Genomic DNA, 23,802 nt, shown 5'->3' with positions numbered 1-23,802 from the left:
GAAGAAAACGAAAAGCAGTAATCTCCATTTCGGGTTATATCATTCCTATTAGTTGTTTATTTTTATTTCGACATCTATTGAAAGAAAAGAAAAGAGATGATGAGCAAACGTGATTGTACGTAGCAGCAGCAGCAGGTGATGAAGTATGACTAACCATCATTTTGACAAACTCTTCGTAATTGATTTGACCGTCTTGGTCGATATCAGCCTCGCGGATCATTTCGTCTACTTCTTCCTCAGTCAACTTCTCACCCAGAGACGTCATAACATGACGCAGCTCAGCTGCCGAGATGTATCCGTTGCCATCCTTGTCAAAGACTTTGAAGGCTTCCTGGATTTCTTCTTGAGAGTCGGTGTCCTTCATTTTTCTACATGACCAGACCGCACAGTCAGTTTTATCTAGCATACATATCATGACATGGAAAGAAAGAAAAAAAAACCACTTCTTACCGGGCAAGCATAGTCAGGAACTCGCTGAAGTCGATTGTACCGTTTCCGTCACTGTCGACTTCGTTGATCTTTAAAATAGCAGAAAATATTACTACATGCCCCTCTCTCCTTCTCTCTGCATAAACTCGCTTGATTGTTTTACCATGTCTTGCAGTTCAGCCTCGGTGGGGTTCAGGTTGAGCGAGCGCATTACAGTGCCAAGCTCCTTGGTCGTGATGGCACCATCGTTGTCCTTGTCGAACAGAGAAAAAGCTTCCCTGAACTCGGCAATTTGTTCTTCAGTGAGTTGATCAGCCTAGAACATATCCAGTCAGTGCGAGGCAGGTAGCAAAGCAGTCGAGATGTTACCATTGTTTAGAGGTAAAGAGAGGAAAAAAGGGACAAGCAAAAAAATACGCGCCTGTTCGGGGGCAGTTCTTTTTTTGAATATGGTGCGTTGTGTGTGACAATCCAGTTTATTACTTTAAACGAGCAATGGGCTATCAATTACAGCAAAGCCTGCCGCTACGCCTCCTTCCTTGGTTTTATGCGCTTTCGTACGCAACAGGTGGCCTCCTATGTCGTTAACTATCGCCTTCTCGCCGTCGCTGCAGCGAGACACAGTTTTGTCAGTGTATTTTTGTTGGAGAGATACGATGTGCAAAGATAAAGGAGAAGCAAAAAGAACAAGAAAGAAAAGGAAAAACAAAAACTTACTTTAGATAAATGCCGTAGATACCAAGTTCGCTGGCAACCTCGCCTTCCACCAGTTGCCCTTCTCGAACCATCAGGTTCTGCAGCGGAGGACTTCTAATTAGGTCCATCAGAATGTACGCATTTCGCTCAGTATGGCTGAGTTTTTGCAATGCAGCTGTGATATCTGATCCGTAAATGTTATTTCCTCCGCCTTCTCGCTGAGGTTTCATGACGAATCGATCAGGGTCTTCCAATGCCATCTCATATGCTCTTTTGCCCTCCGGAGTATCGTCCAACGGGTAAAGCCCCGCAAACGATTCCCGAATAAGTTCGGCCGTGTATTTGTCTACATATCGCTCCAGACGACCTGACATGGCCAATATTTGTTGTACCTTTTTGGCACCGACCAATTGATATGCCACCGTGGGGCATTTGATGGACAGTGACCGTTCAATGGTAAGTCTTGCTGCCCATTCCTATTCGAGTAATTGCTGTTAGCACCGTGCTCATCCATCGAATCTGTCCCTATCCCTTCCTTCATCTTACTTTCTCCGTTGGATAATCTTCAGGTCCGTAGCCAGATCGGAAGTAGCTCACTGCAATTTCGTGTCCGTCGCTGTATCATTGGTGACTTTTAGTGACTGCACGCAACGGCAAGCAAAATGTATGCATACATCTTTAGAGCCCTGCTCTTTGGATCGAGCGTCGCCCTTTCCGCAATTTCCGCATGCGTCCGGCGCAACATCCGGATACCATGGCTGATGGATTCGACCGTGTCAGCCTAATACGGCAAAGAGCTAACCATCTTTGTAATACCTTTCCAACAATGTATATTCAATCCATCGTTGATCGAAAGCATTGCGTTCTCCAGGCTGCGTTATCATTAACACGTATGCACTGCCCAGAAAATTAACATTTTATATTCATTATTGCACCGATCAATCGCCATGACACTCACTGGGGGTTACCGTAAAGGTTCCAGGCACTCGCTATGCCCTTTGCAATGGCCTCCACAGACCGATTTTCTGGAAGCTGGTCGAGCTTAATTTGACCGCCTCCGTACCCCTCTACTGCTTCCAAAAGATATCTTTACGGAGAAAGAGATGTGTCAGCGGCCATAAGTTCCATGCAATGGGTAAGTCAATTTGTTACCTATGTAGTTTGCTTGTGCGTGCGCTCAAGCAACCAAAACTTGCGGCTATAGTGTTGAACTCGACCTGCTGGATCCTCGCCGATTTTGCATCAGTACCAGGCGCCGCGTGCAGTAAATAATCGCATCTATGGATACCCAAAGACGCAGGCTAACACAGAGAGAGAAAGCGTGTGTACGTTATGAATACAATGAAAATAATGTTTTCTTTTGCCATTGATGCCTGCCCTGGCTGGGGGTGCTCCCCCTCAATGTACCTGAATAATACCCTCCTTCCTCGTTTCAATGTAAATGTCATACAACTTTTCCATGAACTCATCCACGCCCTTGAGCCTATTCAAAAGCAAGACATGTGGGTTTAATATGATGCTGGGACACACGGCGAGGTGGGAGAGGGAGATAACGACAAAAAAAGGCAAATAAAGTTTGTTTGCTCACGTTTTCATAACTTCAGTGATGAGTTCATCGTCCTCGCTCAAACTGTGAATGAGTTTGTTCCAGGGCTGCTGTAATCCTTTTGCCTTCTCAAACTCGGCACGCGGGAATGGTGTCGGGTACAAAGCGAAAGGGGCGTGCGTCACTGCACTGTTATTACTAAAGTGTTGCTGCTTGTCTGTTGTCGGACGCACGACGAGACCGTGCGCCAACGCCCAGTCGATCGCGTCTCTCAATAGCTCTTCTTGTTGTCTGGATGCGAGCGAGGGTGGATAGTTCATGATCTACAAAGAGAGAACAAGGAAAGGCTGACAAATGCCTTCGCCGGGCGGGGTTGATCCCTTTTGGTACAGAAGAGCGGTCATACACACTGTGTTGTTCTTCTGTATTCTTACCAATCAACACTCTATAGGATTACGCAATTTTCCATTTGATATATCCGTTGAGTCGTTAGTGCTGTTTGCTACATTAGATGCTTACAAACACACTGCATTGAAACCATTGCTGTTAGCTTGAAACAGCAGTGTACTTGTAAATTCCCCTGTTTTCAAGCATCTTCCCTTTTTCTTTCTTTGCTTTCCTTGGCACTGTCAGAAGGGTCCAATGCAAAGGGAGGGGGGACAAGCAGCAAGGGACGAGACCTTCTATTTGCATTGTGCCTGAAGGAAAAAAGAAATATGCTAGGAAAGCACGCGTTGCCGCAGACCATGCAGTCTCCTTGCTGTGCATCTTTATCTATGTATCTTCTTCTCTATATCTGTAGATGTATGTAAGTGATTATCTCCTTGTAATCTCTGTGTAATATCTGTTCGCGGGCTCCTATTTAAGATTAACCCCTTGGTAATGAATGCAGGCTAAGCTTGCATTTCGCATAAATCACCCCATTTGGATATCACACTTACTTGATCTGTTAGAAGAAAGAAATCCTCTCCTCAGCAGAGATTTCCTGAGACTTGGATTTACAGGAATTGTTACATGCATACAATCGATCTTCGTGAATAATCATAATTGTCAACTGTTAATCAAGTGTGCAATTGCATATGTTTGACTGTACGCAGTCCGACAATCTGTCATACATGTAGCATTGGTTTAGAAGATCCGATTCCTGTTGTACTTTATTAAATGGACCTGAGCGGAATGCAATCTTATCAAGGCAAGATAGTCTAGAGAGTACAAAATATAACCTTGAGAGACGTATACATAACATCATCCATGGCAACGTTTTGCTTACTAGCAACGGACGATGCCATTCGCCGCAGCAAGTCTAATTCCATGATAGCGTATGAGGTCGGGTGACTCCAGATTCAAAGTGAATACACACGCTTTCTAACAGGACTAGAGAACGACCGTGCGTTACAATGTTTACAGTGATCGTTTGAAGGTGTAAATATCGGACGTGTATCCTCCTTAAGGAGGATTTCGTCTTCACCACTGAAAGGGAGCGCGATGATAATCGATGAGAGCCAAGGCTGCTATCAAACGGGGATTTTCCTCAGACCCGGAATCGATGAAAGGAGTAGAGACCATCGTAGCTTCTTCTCTACCAAGTAATTCTTTCTTCTTTGCTTGCTTCCCTGTTTCCTCCCGAGGGGGGAAGGGGGTCTCATCCAAATAGGGGTTTGTGTGATAGAAGGAGACCTCCTTAATACAAGGGGATGCTTTCCGCCCCTGACCGTGAGGAATTGAGCGACCGTGCATGAACCCATTGTTGGTGCAAAAGGAGGCAACAGGTAAGAGAGGGTAATGTCCCTTAATAGTTTGCAGTGTTTGTCGTCTTGCCTGATAGGTAAACCCCTTCACCGATGCTGCAGGAGTTTAATAGAGACTGCTGCCGACTGATGAGCTTCACATGGGACGCGAGAGAGAAGGAAAAAAGAAAAATAAGGGGAGCAAGCGTTTTTTAGGATCTGAGGAGGTTAGGTTCACTAACGAGAAGAACCTACATCGTTTTAGCGTGTATCTACTACCTAACACAAGATGCTATACCTACAATCTTTTAATAGGTATGGATAATTCAGTCCGGTCCATCCCATGTCGAGCATGTACCTCAGTCTGCATCGTCCTGCAGGTATTCTTTAAGGGGGGAGGAGGGACGATTTTGATGAAAGACAGAAGATGCACACATCTCAAGCAGCAACCAACATTGACTGTGCTGGTTTGGGACCTCTTTCCATAATATGACTAAATATAGTTACAGAGCACATTGGTTGGAACCGGGGATAATCTTCGATCCTGTCAAGCCAAACAAGGTTCGAGCGCTATAATGACGAAAAATATCTGCTCGATGTCAATCACCCTCATATATATATTGCGTGCATCCTCTTGATCTGTTTTCCCAGTTTCATTCATTTCTATTTTCTGCATGGACACTTCGACCAATTACTGTTTCGAACCCGTATCGCCTCGACGAGCCTCTCAGCCGTCCGTTCCATCTGCCTATTCCCTACCGCCTCCTCCAACCCACCTGGCTACTCCACACAATGCTGTCAGCAACGATCCAGATCAAGTCATGTCGCCACCGCCTACACCATCCTTATCTCCTTCGGTAACCATGACAAATAGCCCTTTCAAGCGGAAATTCTCTACCGACGCTTACAGTTACAGCGCGGCTACTGCTAACACCACTACTACATCATCCTCGGCACCTTCCTCAAAGCTTATATTTGATAATCCAATCGATCGACGCTCTTCGGCGTGCTCTGCGATGTCTGTCGACGATTATCAGCACCACCCGTACTGGGGCAGTATGCACATGCAGAAGCAGAGATCCATGTCCTTTTCGGAACGCATGCCATCACGAAGACAACCTAGTAAACAAAACAAGCATGTATGCAACTACCCACATTGCGGCTGGAGTTTCAAGCGTTACGAGCATTTGAAGCGCCACATGCTCGTTCACACAGGCGAGCGCCCGCACGCATGCCCTTATCCTGGATGTGGCAAGCGCTTCAGTCGATCTGACAATTTCCATGCACACTATCGGACGCACACGAAAAAGGCACTGGAGCAGCAGCGTCGAGACTCTGCGCAACCCTTGCCTCCTCCTCCACCAGCTCCCACGCAGCAACCATATCCTCACAGCTTCCAGCACGACAGCGGGTTCCACACGCGTCCTCCCCTGATGCAGCTTCCTGAACAAGACAAGTATTCTGCGTTCAGACCACGTTCAGACTACAGTCGGTCTTCATTCAGCAACGGGGATAATCTGCCCTACATGCCACCGCCTCCTACTCTCCCTCCCGCGTCCGACAGGGAGCGACAGTACTCGTTGCCAACAACCCACGATGTTTGCGACAGTTCCTCATCCTCTTCAGCCGGACCATCCTCTTCCGACGATGAAAAGCAGCATATTTGCACGCATCCTGACTGTCAGCGACGTTTCAAGCGACTGGAGCACCTGAAACGGCACATGCGTATCCATACCCTGGAACGTCCCTTCCAGTGCACGTACGCCGGCTGCCAGAAAACCTTTTCGAGATCAGACAATTTGACTCAGCACCTAAAGACGCATGAACGTCGCGAAAGCCGTTACCATCCTCGCCTCATGCACGAAGAACGGCGTCCCTCTTACCACGATCAATATCCGAGTGAATTTAATGACTATATGCGCACTCCGCCGCCACCATATCCACCTTCCTCTTCCGCTGCTGCTGCTGCCGCTGCCGCCGCAAACCAAGGTTACCACCATCCACTTTCTACTTCTCCGCCTCGCACTAATGGTCCTGGACCCGCTGCTGCAGCTCCTACTTCTTCATCCTCCTCCATGCACATGCTCGGCTGGCATCCAGGCGACGCCGCCAGCAGTGTCGGTTGCTAATTTAAATATTCACACATCCTTATACATTCAAAAGCACTCGCACACACCCACACACCCACACACCCACACACCCACACACACGTACACACGCCATCTAGTCTTTCAATAATAGTAATGATAATAAAAAGTTCATCCCCACTTTTGATTTCGATCGCAATTTCCTCTCAAGACACCCGTTCGGCGTAACATTGTGTTGTATACTCGATTGTGGGCGAGTCTTGCTTTATTTCGTTGTCGTATTTCGTATTTAATGACGACGAGATTCGGCAATGACACCGGTGAGTTCTTCGATCTTTCTCTTGGCGCGGCGAAGAGTACCGAGCTATACAGATTGTATATTATTAGTTGACTGCGTTCTTTCACTGGAAACTATATATTGCTGCTTTGCCGATACGTACTCTTCTCTTGGTGAGCTTCTTAGCACGCTTATCCTTGGAGTTCTTGATCAATTCCATGATGCGGCGCTCGTAGGGAGAGAAACCGGCAACTTCGCGAACAATGCTGCGGACGAAAGCAGTGCGCTTGCCGAGAGCCTAAATGTCGTAGGAGATGCCTCACTTAGCACACACATGTTCGCATTCAATGTTCCCGCCGCATGTATCAAAATCCATCCATCCTTGTAAATCCGTCCTATTTTTCATCCATCCGTTCACTTACACCCTTCTTTTGAGAGGGCTTCTGCTTGAGCTCGCGGGGGGTGGTGATGTGACCCTTGTTGCGGCCGACAGCCAAACCAGTACGCTGCTGGATTGCCATTTGTGAAAGGAGGGAGGCTCTAATTTCGGCGAGCAAGTGGTCTTTTGGCCAGCCTGCCCGCCCTTCCCTCCCGCGGAGTTTAATGGATCAACTTTGGCCTCCACCCTTCGACGAGATATTGCTCCAATGAATTACTACGGGCACCCCAGTTTTGTAGACAAGTTGATAAACATACTGACATTTGAAAGGTGCGTACGTTTATTAGATACTTAGGTATACTTTCTCGTTGCTATAAAACATCTGGGTCAGCTAGAAGCAGTTTTGAAAACCCCTTAATACTTTCAGATAATACTGTATTAACGGTTGAGCGCCGGCAAGAATAACAGGAAATATACAATTGCTTTCATATGAAAAGCTATCGAATGTGTACTTTGAGACCAGCTATACAGCGGTGGATTTTCGGCTTCATGGGTTATTCCCAATCACTGTCGCTGTCCTGCTCGGTCTTTTCTGGTTCTTTTCCTTTTAATGATTGTTGTTGTTGCTGCTGCTTCTGCTTCTGTTTCTCCTGTTGCTGTTTCGCTTCGTTAGCAGCGACTAATTTGCTGGCTTCCGTGGAAGCTTCTTCGTCTTCAGAGTCCCACTGGAAATCTTCCTCGGTGTCATCCTCGTCTTGTACACCCTTCACGATAAGGCGGCGCTTTTCTTCGTCTTTTTCAATCTTCCAGAGATGGTAAAAGTAACGTTGCCAAAAAGTCGTGTAGCTAACTTGCACCGGCACTAACATTAAAAATCATTAGATCGTATCCAAATAGCCACGAAAAATGTATGCTTAGATATACCTAATCGATCCATCATATCTCGCAACTCTGGATATTCTTCGAGAAGTTTCGCAATTTCATCTGTGCGTTTTTCAACATCCTTTTGCAATTCTTGCTTGTCTTCCGATGTTGATGCTTCAGGCTCCTTCAAGAATGTATCTGGATTTGTTCGCACCTCTGCAAGAAGAGCGTCTTTGCGGTTTGCACTAGTCACGTAATAGCAACGGGTCAGTCCACCTCTCTCGGTTATTCTTGCAACAACAAAGTGGCATACTCACTATATACGTTTCCCTGGTGCAGGCTGGGAATCCTGGCTGCTTGTACTCGGTCTTCCCTGCCCTTGGCTTTGTTCGTCTTGTTCTTCAGGATCAAGCACAGTAATTGTCTTGTTCAGTATCTGCATGACTTCGGACCCGAATGTCTGCAGGTACTGCTCTGCAAAGCGCGTTCCTTGGTCCATTTCTTCGCGCAAAGCTTTTAAATCGATGTTTTCTGGCAAGCGTATCGATGACATCTCTGCTGGCAACTTTTGTATATAGCTCCATAAACCTCCACTTATTCTAGCTGCTTCTTCTTGTTTGTCGTCTCCTTCGCTTGACGTAGTAGCTCTGGCCTTGCCCTTATCTTCGCCTTGTTCGTTCTGCGACGTGGTATCTGAACGCAGTACCTGTGCAAACTCTTGCAAGTCCTTGCGAGTAACGTTGACTACTTCTTCGCTCTGTACAGAACTTAGTGACTAGACATGGGTAGGTCACCTTGCAAAAAAGATGGCGTACCTGCTTTTTGACTGTGTCAACAAGACTAGTCCAACGGCTTCGAAAATCAAATGACTTGAAAGCTTGCAAGATAACATCGTCCTCTTCGCCTTGCGAAGCATTGCTGCGTTGCTCATTTTCGCGGGCGGCGCTGGCCGCATATTGGTACATGTCGTCCATTTTGTTTCTAGCGTGTCTGCAGCTTTTATTATTTCAGCTGAACAAAGAATGGGAATTGCATTAAATTAGGTGCGAAATAGAAAGTGATATGAGAACCGGGGAACTCGTACAAAACAAAAATTGCAAGAAACTCTTAGGACAACAATGTGGTTATCATCAATATCGCCACGGAAACCATGGCGCCTGGGATTATCACCATCGACTGTGCTCCTGATTTGGCGGCAACCATGTTATCCATTTCAGCTTGTTCACCCTGTTGCTTCTTGTCTGCTGCCGGTGTAACTTGATCTGATTTAGCGGCAGGAGCTGCATCGTCGTCCTCATGGGAAGGTGAACTGCTGCTCTTGCTGCTGCTTGAAATAGAGAACTCCTTCCTGATAGCTTTCTCCTTAGCAGCGATCCTAACAAGGCAAGTTAGCATGCAGCAATTCAAACCATCCACTTTCTAGTTACCATTCGCATAGACCCCAGTCTGCACCGCCCCCGTTGTTGTTGGGAGCTGATACGCCGTGCCACAGGTTCTCGGTAACCTGGTCGAAAGTCCAGCCGAAATTGATACCTGGAGACCTTTGTTCGATGCTGCGGTCCCACTGTAGATCAGGTAGGATAAACTCATGATAGGGAAGCACACGTTCCTTGCAAAGAGTATCATTGTTGAAAAGGATCTCCACAGTGTCTTTTAGATACGTTTCGAACTTCTCGCGGATCTTGTCGTTTTCAAGCAGACGATTAATCATGACAGCCTCCGGATATCTATCAGGGAATTCTTTGTAGGAAACCTTGACGAAATCCCTGCCCTCCGGTTCGTCTAGGTTCACACCGAACGTAGCATCGTAGTCTTGTCCAAGATAGTACCAGCGATTGTTCTCGGTAGGGTCGCAGTAAGCACCGTCGTTGGTTTGCTCCATCCAGTAACCATCCCACGAGCCAGTCAGATATTCCATGACCATAAAGCGTAAAAAGTGGTCGATATCAAACTTCTTGTCAAACGATTCAATCTCGCTGTCATCCTTGACGTTAAGATCGTGGAAAATTTTCGTTAGTGGTTCGATGTACAGCGAGTCGTGCGGGCTGTCTGGATTAGGGATCCAGGAGTAGTAAGTATCATCTGTTTCATGGTAGCCGAAGTCAGCACCGGATGCACCGTCATACAATGGACCCATTTGCTTGGGAGGATGGCCGTTGTAGAACATGGCTATAATGAACGAGTATTGTATGATATCATCCAACATGTTAAAAGTGCCGTAGGGCTCGCCGTTGATGTATAATCTGACCATGTTGGCAAGATTGGCAGGCGCACCCATGGCTTCCAAGATATCGGCATACAACTTTTCACGCATCTGGGTAGGGTCTTCTTCCATGTGTCTCAATTTGAAGTGATTGCGGTTATCCAAAAACTGGCCTTCGGGAAGAGTCCATTCCCAACTCTGCTTGGCATTGTTATGCTTCTTGCCTGCACCGTGAATTCCAAATTCGCAGTTCTGCAGAAATGAATGAAATGTATGAATACCAACATCTGGACCAAAGCGAGATACTTTTGTCAACTTTCCTCGAATGAATGGATATCATCGGGACCAATTATTGTAAACTTGACACTGTACTTCTTCTTCTTAGCCTTCTTGACCAACTTTTTGAGATCATGCTTATCGCCAGTGATGAAGATAGTCGGAATGTAGTTGGTATCCCAGATAGCACCGCGTTCACCACCTCGAGTCCATGTCGGCTACACAGAATGAATGTAAACAATGAAGTACATCGCGAGCATTTCATAATAATTGTTGCTGCTCACATTTTCCTTTATAGGTTTTGGAAGAGAACGAATGTCCGCATATGTTATCCGGCGTTCATAAAAGTCGTTGCGCGTACTCTCGCCTTCCAAGATACGGTCGAACGACTCTTCCTTTCCGTCGACAATGTACTATTTTTTTTGTTTCGATAATTAATAAGATTATCGGCTTGAGATAAATCCATAGATTAGATTTATGTACCTTATATTTTGCATTAGCCTTTGCGGGAGCATCGCCAATGTAGTAAGGAATATCAGGGTCCTTGGCGGTCAATTTAACACGTTGACCGTTGACAGAAACTTCGACGTCTGTAGATCCCGGTGCAATGACCTTGAACGTTGCTCCTAGAACGCCGCATGCTAGTAGCTGCGCAGTTATTACCGAGAGCGCGAAAATCTTCATAGCAAAAGGAAGAGAATTGCTCGAGAATAATCGATCCAAATTTTATTTATACCTGGTTTGTAACCAAGGAGCGTTTGAAAAGGGGGCCGAGAAAAAAATTTCGAGGATCCATTATATCAAGCAACAAACACATATTACGTTTCTCCTGAATAAAGGAGAGAAAGTTTTTGCTTCTTCTTTTCGTCTTTGAAGGAGGTATGCTGAAAGTTTGCGGAAGGTTCAAAAATAGACATTGTCACCCGCAGTCGTGTGACGCGATTATATTCATGGTAGTTGACCATTATTAATAGGTGTTTGGTGGCAACATATAAAAAGGCGGGCGTGTCTAAAAGACAACCGAGCTTGAGTGGCCACAATGTCGATTCAACTGGCAGCTCTGCACCTCCGCTAAGGATAATCGATGACAGCAGTGTGGCGACAGCAGCGGCTTTCTATCCATACTCGTGCGGATCACATTAGGATAATCGGATGTTTTGGGGGCGGTTGCTCAGCGGTTAAAGATCCCCTTGCTGCCAAAAATCCAAGAGACCACTCCCTTTTTGCTGCATGTTACTCTTTCTTAGACTCATCCCTTTGAGTGAATGCTCTGTAGTGATCGTCGAATTAAAAATCTGGAACAATTTGCTTGTGAGCTGTTTTATACTCGAACTATCCGAGTCTCTGCGCGCTACAGAATGTTAATACATTTTACTCTTTATATGTGCAGCGTGGTCCATAGGACAAAATATTACTCTTTCATGTTAGTAACGGTGGATAACTATGTGGTTTGTCTTGTCGTTAAGCTATCAAGATGTATATGGATGCCTTCAAGCCTTTGTTGATCTATATGCTTTAGAATTCTAGGAGGTAGCTTCAACATTGAGAGACGATGGAAATATCAACTATGCCGGGTCAGTGCCGTCGAAACCAGTTCTAATTCACGAAGATGCGTCCTACATTTCTAAGAATACTGAACAAGAAAGCATGTTCTATCGATGGCCATATGCATTTATATTCTTTCACTGACCAAGTGGTTGATAATGGTGGTAGTAACAGTAATGAATAGATAGATCTGTGAGACTCGTATTTATTGTGCTCAAAAATAAGAACAAAGAATTTGGTTTGATTACCACATAGGTCTGTTTCATTATCCAGAGTCCTCGTGTGACAGATTATCGGAGAGGCGATGATCCAGTGTCAGATATGACAGCACTCACACAGTATACGAGGAAATAGGGTCAAGATAGAAAGGAATATAGACAATAGCTAAAACAACAGGCGAATCTCCGCGCACTATTTCGCAAATCTCACTGCGCTCTTTTCGCTGAGAGTCAGGTGTGCTTTTTTACTGCTTCTAAGAACTGTTCGGTGGTCATGTTTTGAGACTCAAATAGTACGTTATTTGCAGGATCATCAGGCTGGGACACCTCGTCGAGAAATAGCTTGATTTGTGCATAGATAGCCATAGGGCAATGGTGTTAATCTGACCAGCACCTTTGATTGATAGCTTATGTTGGTAGGCTCCATTGCGCTGCTGATATACTTCCGGTAGTTGATGGATCACCAAGGATTCTGCATTGATACCAAGATTGGTTGTCTTGGATCGGCGTTGTGACATATTTCATGTTCGCTGAGCTTTTCTAGCTTCTGCGTGTATTTTTTGATGCTCTTCTCGGCATATTCGACGTAGAAAAACATGCACAGAGCTTGGTCTTTTGTTACACTTGTGCTTGTTGTCATGTCTATGGGACGCTGGTTACCAGCGAGAATGCCGTTTCGCTGCCACGTATTTGAAGTAGGGAGTATGTGGATAGAGAGTTCAGAATTTCAGGTGACGAGCCGGGTAACGATAACTTATTACTTAAAAGACCATAAGACAGGACGATGCCTGTCCCTTTTCGCATCATCCAATTGTCGGAAGGCTAATGAATCAAAGGTTTTCCAATGTCCTTCTCACTGCCGTGAAGGATGTGTAGATCTTCTGCACTGTTCTCAAAATATCTTGATAATCTTATTGTAAGATCATTCAATGTTGGCAGCGTCGTAAGTTCCTGCAGAATTTGAATAGAATATGGCAGCCCAAGGCTTGCAACCTCTAAGAATGTGTACATCGCGTCATATTGTGGCTGGATCGGATATGCTGTTATGTCAAAGCCTGTTTCTAAAGATCATCTCCCTCATAGACTGTATTATTTAATGTCTCAATATTTACCGTGCACCTGAAATGCTAAGACAGTGTTTAGATCGTTTGCATCGATTGCGTTTAGAAAATCTTGGGAAAGAGCATAAACACTGGGGATATGGTCCGCTAGCTTGTGCTTTGTATACATTTTACGGATTCAGATAAGATGTTCAGCAGCATCTCCTTCTGATATTGTGGTCAAACGCAACTATTTGTCTCGCTCGTGATGGAGTGCAGCAGGAGTTTGCGCGACAAAAGTCAAGTTATCCGTTGTTGCATCCAAAACGTCAACTTGTTCATCGGAAGCATGAACTGATCTGCGATCATTGAAGCGTAGTATGAACAAGGCGTCTTGCTTATCCTCCAAGACGTTCCAACTCCTGAACCCATTTTATCGTCATGATCTTGTTGCAGTCAATGCCGGCAACCGTCGGATCCGTCAAACATAATGATTCGATTGCAAGATTTAGACTGTCACTGTGCAGAAATCATTGCTTGCCATTGTCATTTCATCGCTCAGTCTTGCATTCAAGTCGGTCGTCGCTGGTGTTTGGAGCGGTCCGGAGTTCATGGCAGATCCGAACATGGGGACGCGACTTTTTAATTCCGAACTTCATTGTTATGCAGCAACGCTCATCCATTTTTAGAAGTTCGGTCAACCAAATATCGCTCATGTTTGAAATGCTAGCGCAACCAAGGATCAAACGAAGACCTTTTTACTATCGCGATCGGAACTCTATCACTAATTACCGTGATCTTGTGTGACTTGGGAAGAGCCGTTCCCATTTACGAAATGCAGGATTCTACTCATCTGGTTAGAATAAGTGCGGCTGCTCTTCACTTTGAACGATATCTAATGAGACGGACACATGTTAATTTGACACGAAACAGTCCTGTCCGATCCAGCCCCACATCCTTTTTTTCTGAAAAGCTACACGCTTCTCATTGTGACGAAAAGTTTACGCTTGACATCATACCAAGTTCAGATAAATTTCCACATATAAGAGCGCTACGCATTCCTGTTCTGTCGTTTCTACTTCACTTTCTTCTCTTGAACACAAGAAATCATGGCCAATACTCCCGGTGAAACTTTGTCTGCTCAATCTAAGGTTGTTGGCGCTGCCGGTGCAAACACCCAGGCCTTTGATCCTATCAAGAACATTTGCGAACATATCTGTGGCTTCCACTTTTATGCACACGATCAAACGCGTCAAGTCCATGCACATCACTTGTGCACTCACGTTAACGAGGACTTCCGTCAGTGCATCATTTATGATAGCCCTCGCTCTGATGCTCGATTGATTGGTATCGAGTACATCATCTCTGAGAAGCTTTTTTCAAGTAAGCTATGCCAACGCTGACGCGAATAGTTTTTCTTTACTCTAAATGCGGTCTAGGCCTTCCGGATGACGAAAAGAGATATTGGCACTCCCATGACTATGAAGTTCGCGGAGGCAGCCTTGCCTTACCCATGCCAAAGTTGATGCCCGAAATCGGTGTTCAAGCCACCGAGCGACAAGCCCTGCTTACTCTTCAAAAGACTTATGGCAAGACTTGGCATACATGGCAGGTGGACCGCGGAGATAACTTGCCTTTGGGTCCTGCGCAGCTCATGATGGCGCTCACGGCTGACGGTCAGCTGTGCCCCAAGCTGGCCAAGCAGCGTGAACAAGATGAAGGCATCAATATCGACAAGAAGCGTGAAGAGCGCAAGGACTTTCCCGATTACAAGCCTCTTTCCGGTGCCGACCCTTGGCAAGCTGGCCAAGCCGTCCAAGTGCAGCCTCAACCGGTTGAATTTAAGAAGGGTTGAATCACCACTTCTTCGCGTCTGTAAATCCTTTTTCTTACCTTTAGCTGTGTAAATAGTCTTTGCTTGTGCGAATAAAAAATGTACAGTCGTGGATCATTTTAGCTACGAACAAAATTTGCAATGATGTGAGTGATATGCAAGTCTTCCCTTGTCATTCATGCTTCCCCACGCTATCCTTGCCATATTGGACATTCTTGTCCAAAAGAGAAAAACTTGCTTTCATCCTGTATTTCCATATTTGTATATTGATGTGGGAAAAGCTTATGGCAATCTGGGGCATTTCATCAGCTACGTATATATGATGCTACAAAGATCGGGTTTTTGTCCTTCCATTGCAAGCAGTGATATAGTAAGTAAATATATCCAAATGACTGGCGCTAAGTGATTATTGATAAATACCGGATATATTACTACTTGATAGTTACTGGATAAAATGTTTGACGACATTTTATATCGATTTTGGAGTTCAAAAATATGTAGTTCTAATATGTAGCGCGTGTGAACATTTACGTTTTTATCAGATTGTTACGTGGTAGAATGGTTGATATATGGATGCATCTAGTTGCATATACAGTATGCTCATGCTGATATCCACTCCGGATTAAGGCGCAGCATTGCATCGCAGAGTATCGCCAAGAAAAGTAGATTTTGCAAGCATCTCGTCGTGATATACGACAGTATCAAGTCGATCCTGCATCTTACCACTCTTGGAAAACATTGCTAAGCATTTGGACATCGCCGACGTTTTCAAGGGGCAGCCTCCGCCGCCCAACGCCGCCTCACTGCGTGTTATCAACGATTTGGCTCCTAGTGTAACCATCTCAGAGTCAGTGCCACCGGTTGGGGGAGGAGCATGGGGGAAGCTTGCCCTTTTCAGGGATCTCCGAGAACAGTTCAGAAAAAAAAGTGACGACGGGTACTGCATTTGGTCACAGGGTGTTGTCCGTGCGACAATTGCGAAAACACACACAGGTACACGTTACAGGTGGGAGAACCCTCTGCTCCTGCTCCTTTAATCGATCTTGAATGCGCCCGCCCGCCTGTCGCCTTACTTCTTTCAGCTGATCCCACCCGTCGGGAATCCGTGGGGCCTTCTCTATTTTTTGGATATTCCCTTGTCCCTTCGTTTCCTTTTTCTTTCTCGGCGTACATCTTTTTTCCCTTTCTTCTTCTTTCTGCTTTCCTTCCCACCGCCAACTGCTCTCACTTTTCCTCCCCCATTGATAACCTTGTAACCTTATCTCGGTCAAGTTATTCTCTTCTTTTCTTCAACGGGAAAGAAAAAAACGATGGTCCACCCGCAGCCATTCGAGTATCCATACCTGCCCGAAGCTGATGGGTCCAAGACGACGCTGTGGTAAGATTTGTCACGAAATGCTACACATATATATTCTTGTGTCTTGACCGCAGTTGATGTAAAAAAGGATGGGCGATCTTGAGCCATGGATGGACGAGCAGTATCTTCGCCAGCTCTGGATGTCCCTGGGCGAAGACATTATCGTCAAACTGATACGTGATAAACGCACCGGGTATATTGGAAACATCTGGGACTGAAACCCTGTTTGTGAAATGACTGACGCAAACCAGTATCAGTGCAGGCTACGCATTCGTCGACTTTTCCTCACCGCTCGCGGCGCAGCGAGTGCTAGCTACCGTTCACGGGACCAAGTTGCCAAATAGCCAACGAACATTTAGGCTTAACTGGGCCTCCGGTGGTGGAATCCATGACCGAAAGTAAGCGTCGACCCATTTTCCAATTTTGACTAATCGGATTCAGGCTTGCATGGGGGCCGCTCACTGGCAGTTGCTTTGCTTACAGAGAGGATCGGGCGCCAGAGTACAGTTTGTTTGTGGGTGATCTTGGCAGCGAGGTAGACGAGACATTGTTGTTGGTAAGTGTGAGCCTAGGCACATACAAATCTGCGTTGTATCCCTCTATTACTTAAGCATTACTCGATTGCTACGTATTTTTCTCAGGCCTTGTTCCGCCAGCATTACCCTTCGTGCCACTCTGCAAAAGTCATGACGGATCCCGTGTCAGGGCTCTCTCGCGGATATGGGTTTGTCCGTTTCCGTGACCCTAACGAACAGCAAAGCGCCTTGACCGACATGAATGGAGTGTACTGCGGCAGTCGGCCTATGCGAGTATCTCTTGCGACTCCTAAAAACAGCAATGCACGTTACCATCAGCTGGCGCTTCAGGCACCTGCCCTCGTGCAGCAAATCACTGACCCAACCAACACCACCGTCTTCATTGGCGGCTTATCGTCACCTGTGACAGAAGATGAGTTGCGTCAGTACTTCGCTCCCTTTGGCGACATTGTCTATGTCAAAATCCCGCCCAATAAGGGATGCGGCTTTGTTCAATATGTCACTCGGCAGTCAGCAGAGACAGCTATCGAGCAAATGAACGGATTCCAGATTGGATCGTCTCGTATCAGACTCTCTTGGGGCCGCTCGCAAAATGACAAATCAGCTCACTCCAATGTTGCTGCACAGTCCACCGCTTGGCAATCACAGCACGCGGCGCATATCCATCCAGGCAATTTCCTCCGGTAAGAAATACACTGCATATAGTTGACAACCAAGCAATTGTTTATCGAGTGTTGCTTTAGAGGAGGAGCTGGATTTTTGGGCGATCTTTCAATTGGTCCAACCAGCGTCGCCGGAAGCAGCGTGGATACGTTCCCTCCGTCGTTTTCGCCACCTCATTTACGCCAATATTCTCAGCATCAGCATCAGCAGCAACATTCGCCGCCTCTGCTCTATGATTATCCGAACCTCTCTCAGCTCCAGTCTCCTCAGCAGCATTTACTGTTACACCCGCAGCAAACATTATCGCAACAACAGCAACAGCAGCAGCAGTGCCAACAAAGAAGAGATCCCGGCAGCAGCAGCAGCAGTAACGATCCTTCAACCTGGCTCTTATTTCAAGGCGGTCGAGAGCACGACTCTTCCTGGAGGCTGAACGGTATTTACGCGCAATGAATTTTATATGCATTTCATACCCATTCAAGAACTTGACATTTGTTTTTGCTATCATTCCCTTTTACACCAATTCCCATCCCTCCTTTTGTTTTGTCCTCGGCATGTATATTATTTTTTTCCTTTTGTCCTGATGTGTCCTCCTTATTTGTTAGATTGATTTACTTTCCTCGTGTATCCTCATCTATGATTTTTTGAATTGTATCGTATATCTTTTCTTTTTACCCTTTTTGTCGTTGCAAAGACAGCTCCGCTTGTCAAACCGGGGGACATCGAAGGGAAGGAGAAAAAAGGTTACCTTTTTGATACAACCCAGTGCGCCGTCTCACTCACGGAATGCGGATAATTGTCCAGTCGCGCCGGTTGTTCACAAGCGCGACTGTCAGAGCAGGAAAGAATGCGTACTCGAACACATTGCTGCTTCCAAAGACACCGTTCGAACTGCGTGCCCGCGCAGCTACCCGCGAGTATTTGTTCCGAGATCGCTGCACAAAAGATTTGTACCCCTGGCAACTCGAGAATAATCCTAAAGATCTCTTCATTCTTCACGACGGACCACCTTACGCCAATGGAGACGTGCATTCGGGTCAGTAGTAGATCTATGTTACCTAAGGAAAAATGACTGACAGAGCATGGTAGGCCATGCTATGAACAAGATTCTAAAGGACATTGTGAATCGATACAAAATTCTGCAGGGCCACAAGGTGTGGTATCGACCTGGATGGGATTGTCACGGCTTACCGATCGAGTTGAAAGCTTTGGAAGAAATTCGAGTAACGTTTTGAAATTTGGAAAAATTATCTAATCACAGCGTGCATGTTGACTACTGGGTGTGGCATGTTAGGAAAAGGGAAAGGAGCTGACGGCTGTGGAAATACGTGCATTGGCCAAACGACGTGCACAGCGGGAGATTGAAAAGCAAAAGAAAGCATTCATGAGCTGGGCTGTCCTCGGAGACTGGGAGAATCCATATTTAACAATGAGTAAGTCATCTTGCATATCAAATGAAATGTTTTTTAAACCAACATGAAAATAAGCCAAGGAGTATGAGATACGTCAGCTGCGTGTCTTTCGTGACATGATGAAGAAGGGCTATATCTATCGACAATTGAAACCTGTGTATTGGTCACCATCATCCAGGTAAATGAAAAAAGCCCTATAAAGTTTAATAAGGATTTAGCACTGATTCTTGGATGGAAACACGCACGCACATAGATCAGCTCTTGCAGAATCCGAACTTGAATACAACGAGCAGCATGTATCCCGGTCTCTTCATGTTCGGTTTCCCGTTACAAGCAAAAGTAAGCGAATAACAGCCACAAGGATTTGCTCATCATTGGTTATCTAAAATCTTAGATTGTATGTAGCTCCTGCTCTGAAGGATATCTCCAACCTGTACGCAGTAATCTGGACCACCACGCCGTGGACGATCCCGGCCAACCTTGCTATCTCTGTCAATCCAGAGTTGAGCTACTCGGTTGTCAAGGCAGGCGAAGATCATTATCTGGTAGCAACAGACCTCATAGAAGCTTTCCAGCAGGCTCTGGGTCACACCGAACCTTTACCTATTGTGCGCGAATGCCTCGGTACCGAGCTTGTCGGTTTGAGATATCGACACTGGCTGACAAATGCAGAGTCACCGGTCATTGCTGGTGCACACGTCACGAGCGAGTCTGGTACAGGTCTTGTGCATACCGCCCCTGACCATGGTATGGAGGACTATGAAGTGTGCCAAGCAATGGGCATCAAGCCGTTCGGTCCTGTGGATGATCAGGGACGATATACGAAGGAAGTGGGCGACAAGTTGGCCGGCTTGGATGCCTTCACTGAGGGCGCAGCAGCTGTCATTGACGCACTCAGGGAATCCAAAGCTATCCTGAAGGAGGAAGACTACACTCACAAGTACCCTTACGACTGGCGGACAAAGAAACCTGTCATGTTGAGAGCAACAGCGCAATGGTTCGCAAACGTGGAGGATTTACAAAAGACCGCCGTCGAAGCGCTCAAGTCTGTGCGGATGGTACCTGAAGTTTGTAAGTTGGTTGTTCGGGAGATACGTTTAATTTCAAAAACATGCTTCCTAATTTGGGTTAGCCATTCGTCGGCTGGAACAGTTTACATTATCTCGAAAGGAATGGTGCATTTCACGGCAGCGGGCGTGGGGCGTTCCGATCCCGGCACTGTATGACGTTGAGACCGGCGAGGCGCTGTTAACCGATGCCTCGGTGGAGCATATTATCCGGCTATTCGAAGAAAAAGGCACAGATATCTGGTGGGAGGAAGCTGACGATGCAGTGTTTGTGGCACCTGAGTATCGCAATAATGGAAGAACCTACAGACGTGGCTACGATACTATGGACGTGTGGTTTGATAGCGGAACGTCGTGGACCATGATCAAGGAGCGCGACGCTGCAAAACCTGTCGCGGACATATACCTCGAAGGCAGCGATCAGCATCGAGGCTGGTTCCAGTCTTCACTTTTAACATCCAGTAAGTATGATCTATCTTTGCAACTTGAGGAGGCGGATATGATGCTTACACCCACCTACTAGTCGCATTAACCGGTAAAACACCCTACAGTACATTGATAACACACGGCTTCGCTTTGGACGAGCAGGGACGCAAAATGTCAAAGAGTCTTGGAAATACCATTGTGCCCAGCCTTATCACTGAAGGAGGCAAGGTCAGTTTAAAATTTTGTTAGACGTGGTTCATGATTTTTTCCCGCTGATGCAAGAGCGATTGCGTTTAGGATAAGAAACTGTATCCAGCATATGGTACGGACGTTCTGCGAATGTGGGTCGCCAACTGCGAATACACACGCGATGTCAGCATAGGACCTTCCATCACAGGTAAGTTCCTTGCCCGTTTGTAGCGATTACCGATAAGATTTGCTAAATCTCGTCGTACAGCGCAAATATCTGAACATGTACGCAAAATCCGAACAACGGCTCGATTCTTGCTGGGCAACCTGTTTGATTTTCACCACAGCGAACAAGTACCTTACTCGCAGCTAAAAGAGGTAGAAGGAGGAATTACTGATTAGAGTATCCCGATGTAGCGATGAGATGTGATACCTGATGCTGAGATATTGTGTATAGATCGACCGCTATATGCTTCACGAACTGACAGAGTTTGCTGATCGTGTGACAGCAGCGTTCGACGCTTTCGCTTACAACAAAGGTACATACATCTTTGCGGGATATTAGTCTAGGCTGTCATTTGCCAACCTTTAAATGGTAGCTATGCACCACATTCAAAACTTTACGACGAACGATCTGTCCGCATTTTACTTTGATGTTATCAAGGACAGACTGTACAACGAGCGCCAAGCAGGTCTGGCGCGTAGATCCGCACAGACTGTATTGTACCATATCCTCCAAACTTACACCACTGCACTCGCTCCCGTGGCATGTCACACTGCTGAAGAAATCTATGAGAACTACCGCAACATCACACCGAAACCCGAATCCACCGTATTTAAACTGGGATGGTTTTCCATGGAACAAGCATGGCGGCAACAAGATCTACAGAACAAGTGGACGCTGCTGAAGCAACTCAAGGGTCACGTAAACCAAGTGCTGGAAGCTGCCCGCCAAGAAAAGTAATTTTCTTTGTTTACATGTTTCTGATTCACTTCCTTTGGTTATATTACTGACATTAACTTTTCAGGGCGATCCGTTCCTCAAATGAAGCCAATGTTGATATTGCTATTGATCCCTCGACCAAAATTGGTCAGCTTGTACATGGCATGGACCCAGCTGATCTTAGCGAGCTTTTTGTGACATCCAAGGTAACACTGCACAGCAGTCATGATGGTACAAACATGTCGAGATATAGACGAGAGGCCGAACTGGAAGAAGGCACGTCATGTATCATAGCAGCCCAGCCTTCCTCTGGTCACAAGTGCCCACGATGCTGGTGCTACCATTCTGTAGAACCCGATACACTGTGTGCACGGTGCACAAGCGTTTTGCATTAAAGTTTTCTCTCTCTCTCTCTCTTTTTTTTCTTGTTCTTTTACTTTCCTCTTGCTCATTTTGTCCACCACCACCATTACCATGTTTGAAGAGACTTTTACTTGCCCATCGCAAGACTCGACTGCCTCGAGCAGCGTTGTCATGTTCGAGTCTGCCATGGCAGATACCCCGCAACCTCGAAAGCCAATGACCCCTTTGCGAACAGCTGAGCAGCTAGACACCGATGAGCCTCTGGATCGCTCCCACTTTGCAGTGTACGAAGGTACAATGGTCGTTGTACAGCGTGAGACAGACTTGGTTCAAATAACGGAAAAAAACAACCATGATAATGATAATAGATAACTTGCCAGAGCTGCAAATGATCAATGAATCCTATACCTCGCAGAGAAAAGGCAAGCATTCTTTTCTAATTTTATATCAAGACAGCAGACTTGCTAAAAGTAATACTGCAGATTTACATATGCGTATTATTGAACGATTGCAAGAATTGCATGAGCTGGAAGCTTGGTACGGGACGAGATACGGCGAATTTCATGCAAAAGTGGAGGAAGCCTATCTCAGACAATCCGGTGAACTTGTTCAGCAAAGGTCCACCTTGGAAAGAGACAAACAGAGATACGAACGAGACAGAGAACTTGTGCTTGGTGAGCTTTTTTTCCTCCTAAAGAACATCGAGAGAGAACAATAACACGTATATTATCCGGTGTATACATTAGAGGTGAAGCAACTTCAAAAAGAAAAGGTCAAACTCAACGTGGGTGGACAAATATTCGTGACATCGATTACCACTCTGACAAAGGATCCTGATTCCCTGTTATCACGCATGTTTGGACCTAACGGAACCGCTGTTCCTGAAGCTGACGGCTCATATTTTATTGATCGCGATGGAACTTACTTCCGCTATGTGCTCAACTATTTGCGAGATCTTACCGTGAGTTTAAGAGTTGCAGAAGTGGATAATGTGGTACACTGACCGCTGATAATCATCTATAGATACCGGAAAGCGTACGCCAAGATCACAAAATGTATGTAGACTGCTTTGATTCAGAGATTCCGACGTTGTTAACTAATCCTCTAATGAATGCAGTATGGATGAACTGATACAAGAGGCTCGGTATTACCAGATCAAAGGATTACTGAAACTAAGATGGACGAGCCTGCCTGTTATCACGCAACGCAAGTAACCTTTTTATTATTTTTACCATATTATCTATGCTTGCTTGATTGCTAACACGACGAGGCTGCAGATGAATTGCATGAAATGTACCCACGCCCTACAATGGTCGCTCCTTCAGACGAAATAGTACATGCCCACCACGCAGCCGTGATATTCCACTTGGAAGGCAAAGATCTGTCCGGCCTGGATTTCTCATATTATCACATTGATCCTCGCTCGACCTTCGCCGGAAGCAACCTGGAAAATGCACGATTTGACAAGGCTTGGTTCATGTTTGATTTCGAGCAAAAAGTAAACTTTAGCGACACATACCTCGTCGGTGCAACGTTTCCTAGAGCCGATGACTTGAACCGGGTTCAAACGTCTCCGGGTATGTAAAAGGACGGGGAAATGCTACATCCAGTGCTAACGTTTGCAATGCTAACAATCCGCTTTCGCACTATGTAGACGTACAATTTAACTTTGAAGGTGCTATCAAGGACGAAGATCGTTAATAAAGTACCAACTCCGTAGATATA

General features: G+C 45.9%; 12 protein-coding genes across 12 annotated transcripts; 5 read left to right on the top strand and 7 right to left on the bottom strand.

Moving 5' to 3' along the window:
* Positions 1-62: 62 nt before the first annotated feature.
* On the bottom strand, positions 63-801 carry VTP01DRAFT_1577 (calmodulin; the record flags this gene model as incomplete). Its single annotated transcript, XM_069379942.1, has 5 exons — positions 63-74; positions 155-368; positions 451-518; positions 593-745; positions 799-801. The coding sequence occupies 5 exons, from the start codon at positions 799-801 to the stop codon at positions 63-65; spliced, it is 450 nt and encodes a 149-aa protein (XP_069238001.1).
* A 112-nt stretch (positions 802-913) lies between these two features.
* Positions 914-2,991, bottom strand: VTP01DRAFT_1576 (uncharacterized protein; the record flags this gene model as incomplete). Its single annotated transcript, XM_069379941.1, has 9 exons — positions 914-1,037; positions 1,147-1,601; positions 1,672-1,741; positions 1,800-1,883; positions 1,942-2,022; positions 2,084-2,212; positions 2,278-2,426; positions 2,533-2,608; positions 2,714-2,991. The coding sequence occupies 9 exons, from the start codon at positions 2,989-2,991 to the stop codon at positions 914-916; spliced, it is 1,446 nt and encodes a 481-aa protein (XP_069238000.1).
* A 2,081-nt stretch (positions 2,992-5,072) lies between these two features.
* VTP01DRAFT_1575 (uncharacterized protein) lies at positions 5,073-6,527 on the top strand (the record flags this gene model as incomplete). Its single annotated transcript, XM_069379940.1, has 1 exon — positions 5,073-6,527. The coding sequence occupies one exon, from the start codon at positions 5,073-5,075 to the stop codon at positions 6,525-6,527; it is 1,455 nt and encodes a 484-aa protein (XP_069237999.1).
* A 247-nt stretch (positions 6,528-6,774) lies between these two features.
* VTP01DRAFT_1574 (60S ribosomal protein eL36) lies at positions 6,775-7,283 on the bottom strand (the record flags this gene model as incomplete). The annotated part of the gene is made up of 3 exons (XM_069379939.1): positions 6,775-6,849; positions 6,926-7,060; positions 7,185-7,283. The coding sequence occupies 3 exons, from the start codon at positions 7,281-7,283 to the stop codon at positions 6,775-6,777; spliced, it is 309 nt and encodes a 102-aa protein (XP_069237998.1).
* Positions 7,284-7,695: 412 nt separating this feature from the next.
* Positions 7,696-8,979, bottom strand: VTP01DRAFT_1573 (uncharacterized protein; the record flags this gene model as incomplete). The annotated part of the gene is made up of 4 exons (XM_069379938.1): positions 7,696-8,003; positions 8,066-8,250; positions 8,323-8,762; positions 8,821-8,979. 4 exons carry the CDS (start codon positions 8,977-8,979, stop codon positions 7,696-7,698), a joined length of 1,092 nt encoding a protein of 363 aa, XP_069237997.1.
* A 133-nt stretch (positions 8,980-9,112) lies between these two features.
* On the bottom strand, positions 9,113-11,168 carry VTP01DRAFT_1572 (uncharacterized protein; the record flags this gene model as incomplete). The annotated part of the gene is made up of 5 exons (XM_069379937.1): positions 9,113-9,380; positions 9,433-10,495; positions 10,555-10,702; positions 10,769-10,897; positions 10,968-11,168. 5 exons carry the CDS (start codon positions 11,166-11,168, stop codon positions 9,113-9,115), a joined length of 1,809 nt encoding a protein of 602 aa, XP_069237996.1.
* A 1,351-nt stretch (positions 11,169-12,519) lies between these two features.
* Positions 12,520-12,765, bottom strand: VTP01DRAFT_1571 (uncharacterized protein; the record flags this gene model as incomplete). The annotated part of the gene is made up of 1 exon (XM_069379936.1): positions 12,520-12,765. One exon carries the CDS (start codon positions 12,763-12,765, stop codon positions 12,520-12,522), a length of 246 nt encoding a protein of 81 aa, XP_069237995.1.
* Positions 12,766-13,069: 304 nt separating this feature from the next.
* VTP01DRAFT_1570 (uncharacterized protein) lies at positions 13,070-13,477 on the bottom strand (the record flags this gene model as incomplete). The annotated part of the gene is made up of 2 exons (XM_069379935.1): positions 13,070-13,287; positions 13,360-13,477. 2 exons carry the CDS (start codon positions 13,475-13,477, stop codon positions 13,070-13,072), a joined length of 336 nt encoding a protein of 111 aa, XP_069237994.1.
* Positions 13,478-14,396: 919 nt separating this feature from the next.
* VTP01DRAFT_1569 (uncharacterized protein) lies at positions 14,397-15,142 on the top strand (the record flags this gene model as incomplete). Its single annotated transcript, XM_069379933.1, has 2 exons — positions 14,397-14,670; positions 14,727-15,142. 2 exons carry the CDS (start codon positions 14,397-14,399, stop codon positions 15,140-15,142), a joined length of 690 nt encoding a protein of 229 aa, XP_069237993.1.
* Positions 15,143-16,431: 1,289 nt separating this feature from the next.
* VTP01DRAFT_1568 (uncharacterized protein) lies at positions 16,432-18,130 on the top strand (the record flags this gene model as incomplete). Its single annotated transcript, XM_069379932.1, has 6 exons — positions 16,432-16,499; positions 16,567-16,671; positions 16,730-16,876; positions 16,962-17,034; positions 17,120-17,697; positions 17,758-18,130. The coding sequence occupies 6 exons, from the start codon at positions 16,432-16,434 to the stop codon at positions 18,128-18,130; spliced, it is 1,344 nt and encodes a 447-aa protein (XP_069237992.1).
* A 333-nt stretch (positions 18,131-18,463) lies between these two features.
* Positions 18,464-22,109, top strand: VTP01DRAFT_1567 (uncharacterized protein; the record flags this gene model as incomplete). The annotated part of the gene is made up of 13 exons (XM_069379931.1): positions 18,464-18,713; positions 18,767-18,900; positions 18,972-19,110; positions 19,165-19,267; positions 19,343-19,428; positions 19,495-20,160; positions 20,222-20,617; positions 20,680-20,810; positions 20,880-20,979; positions 21,040-21,149; positions 21,229-21,310; positions 21,371-21,731; positions 21,800-22,109. The coding sequence occupies 13 exons, from the start codon at positions 18,464-18,466 to the stop codon at positions 22,107-22,109; spliced, it is 2,868 nt and encodes a 955-aa protein (XP_069237991.1).
* Positions 22,110-22,188: 79 nt separating this feature from the next.
* VTP01DRAFT_1566 (uncharacterized protein) lies at positions 22,189-23,778 on the top strand (the record flags this gene model as incomplete). The annotated part of the gene is made up of 8 exons (XM_069379930.1): positions 22,189-22,369; positions 22,446-22,499; positions 22,560-22,751; positions 22,824-23,038; positions 23,101-23,132; positions 23,195-23,283; positions 23,355-23,654; positions 23,732-23,778. The coding sequence occupies 8 exons, from the start codon at positions 22,189-22,191 to the stop codon at positions 23,776-23,778; spliced, it is 1,110 nt and encodes a 369-aa protein (XP_069237990.1).
* Between the last annotated feature and the right edge of the window lie 24 nt (positions 23,779-23,802).

The sequence above is a fragment of the Rhizomucor pusillus genome (assembly GCF_041956525.1).
Source record: "Rhizomucor pusillus strain CBS 183.67 unplaced genomic scaffold VTP01scaffold_11, whole genome shotgun sequence".
Taxonomy (NCBI): domain Eukaryota; kingdom Fungi; phylum Mucoromycota; class Mucoromycetes; order Mucorales; family Lichtheimiaceae; genus Rhizomucor; species Rhizomucor pusillus.
This window is presented reverse-complemented; position numbering and strand designations above follow the sequence as displayed.